The sequence below is a fragment of the Balaenoptera ricei genome, chromosome 4, assembly GCF_028023285.1.
Source record: "Balaenoptera ricei isolate mBalRic1 chromosome 4, mBalRic1.hap2, whole genome shotgun sequence".
NCBI lineage: Eukaryota > Metazoa > Chordata > Mammalia > Artiodactyla > Balaenopteridae > Balaenoptera > Balaenoptera ricei.
In genome coordinates, this window is record NC_082642.1 from 148,384,794 (window position 1) to 148,386,664 (window position 1,871).

At 41.6% G+C, this 1,871-nt stretch overlaps 1 protein-coding gene across 1 annotated transcript; it reads right to left on the reverse strand.

Annotated features, from left to right (window-relative positions):
- Positions 1-714: 714 nt before the first annotated feature.
- Positions 715-1,616, reverse strand: LOC132364452 (small ubiquitin-related modifier 2-like; the record flags this gene model as incomplete). Its single annotated transcript, XM_059920017.1, has 1 exon — positions 715-1,616. A coding segment is annotated over one exon (321 nt), but the record flags the coding sequence as incomplete, so codon positions are not given.
- Positions 1,617-1,871: the final 255 nt, after the last annotated feature.

Here is a 1,871-nt window from a genome sequence, read left to right on the forward strand (position 1 = left end):
AAAATGTGTACAAAACAGGACTAACTGGTACTTTGCAGAAGTGGGTCACATGGAAAAAAATATCTGAGCATAAAACAGCTGTGTACCTTGATGGTATCAATATTATTTTAAAAACTAAAGAAGTTTCATAAGTGAATTTTGTTTCTACTTGACTGACCTTCTACATTACTTTCCTACTGCTGCCATAACAAATTACTACAAACTTAGTGAAACAACACAAATGTACTATCTGGAGGTCAGAAGTCTGAAATGGGACCCACGGGGCTAAAATCAGGGTGTGGGCAGGGCTGCATTCCTTTCTCGAGACTCCCGGGGAGAATCTGTTTTCTTCCCTTTTCCAGACTGCTGAGGCTGCCCATATTCCTTGGCTCATGGGTCCCTTCCACCTTCAAAGCCAGCTCTGGCCAATGGCATCTTTCTCATGCTGCGTCACTCTGACACTGCGTCTGTGCTGCCTCCTGCACAGGCTTTTAAGGACCCTTGTGATTATATTGTGCCCACCTGGATAATCCAGGATACTCTCCCCATTTCAAAGTCAGCTGACCAGCAGCCTCATTCCATGTGCAATCTTAGCTCCTCCTTGCCACGTAACATAACATAGTCACAAATTCTAGGGATTAGATAATGGACATCTTTGGAGGCCTTTATTCTTCCTACTACACCCACTTCATGGGAAATAATGAAAATAAGGTGCATTTCAGGAGCCGTGCGTGGTTTTTTTTTAAACAAGAAGTTTATTTAAACAGCAAGACGCTTGACTTGAAGGGAAAACTATCTAGGATTCATTTCTTTTAGAGTAATTTATCCCTACTTAAAGAAAGATTGCCCTACATGTAACAGCTACGTACAAAAAAGTAATAAAATTGTCCTTGGTTTTACAATGATAAATGAAAAACATTAAAATTCTCCAATCGAACAAGGTATGCAAGAATTTTTATGTTGTTCTTTTTTTGTTAAACAGTGAGAGCAAAATAACTTACTGGAATATAAAGATAAGAGCTGAATGAGCATGCCACTAATGGAGAAAAGGGGGTATCTTCACAGAACCAGTATTTTTCCCCATTCCATCTCCATTTGATGTCGATCAAAACATACCGTTGGCCGTTTAGTCAAAAAAAAAAAAAAGGCAATATACTTGTGCACATACACCAGTTACTTTAGGTACAATAAAGGAATGGGGAAGGGGAAAATGAAAGGATAGAGAAACTATACTGTAGTAGTCAGGATGTGGTGGAACCAAGTTGCGGTTTTCTAATTGAGAACGTCTTCTGGGTCCGGAGGAACAGAATTCTGGACTAAAGTAGCAGGTTCCCTTTTGAGTAGACACCTCCTGTGTGCTGCTGGAACACATCAATTGCATCTTCATCCTCCATTTCCAACTGTGCAGGTGTGTCTGTTTCATTGATTGGCTGCCCATCAAATCGGAATCTGATCTGCCTCATTGACAAACCCTGTCGTTCACAATAGGCTTTCATTCGTTTACTAAGTGGTGTATGCCTCTTAATCTTCAACTGCACCACAGAGACATCCTGCCCCGCCACCTTCAAATTAATACGATCGTTGTTCTCAGTCTCGACTCCTTCCTTGGGCTTTTCGTCAGATGCTGGCGACAGGGATTGCAAACTCACTCAGGTTTGACACTTGAAGGGAGAGGCAGTTTGTTTGTTGAACAGGCATTCCAGAAGGCTCCTCTGCAGATCAAAACCACAGTGAGATATCACCTCACACCTGTCAGAATGGCTATTATCGAAAAGACAACAGTTAACGAATGTTGACAAAGATGTGGAGAAAAGGGACCCCTTGTGCACTGTTGGTGGGGATGTAAATTAGTGCAGCCACTGTGGAAAACAGTATGGAGGTTCCTCAAAAAA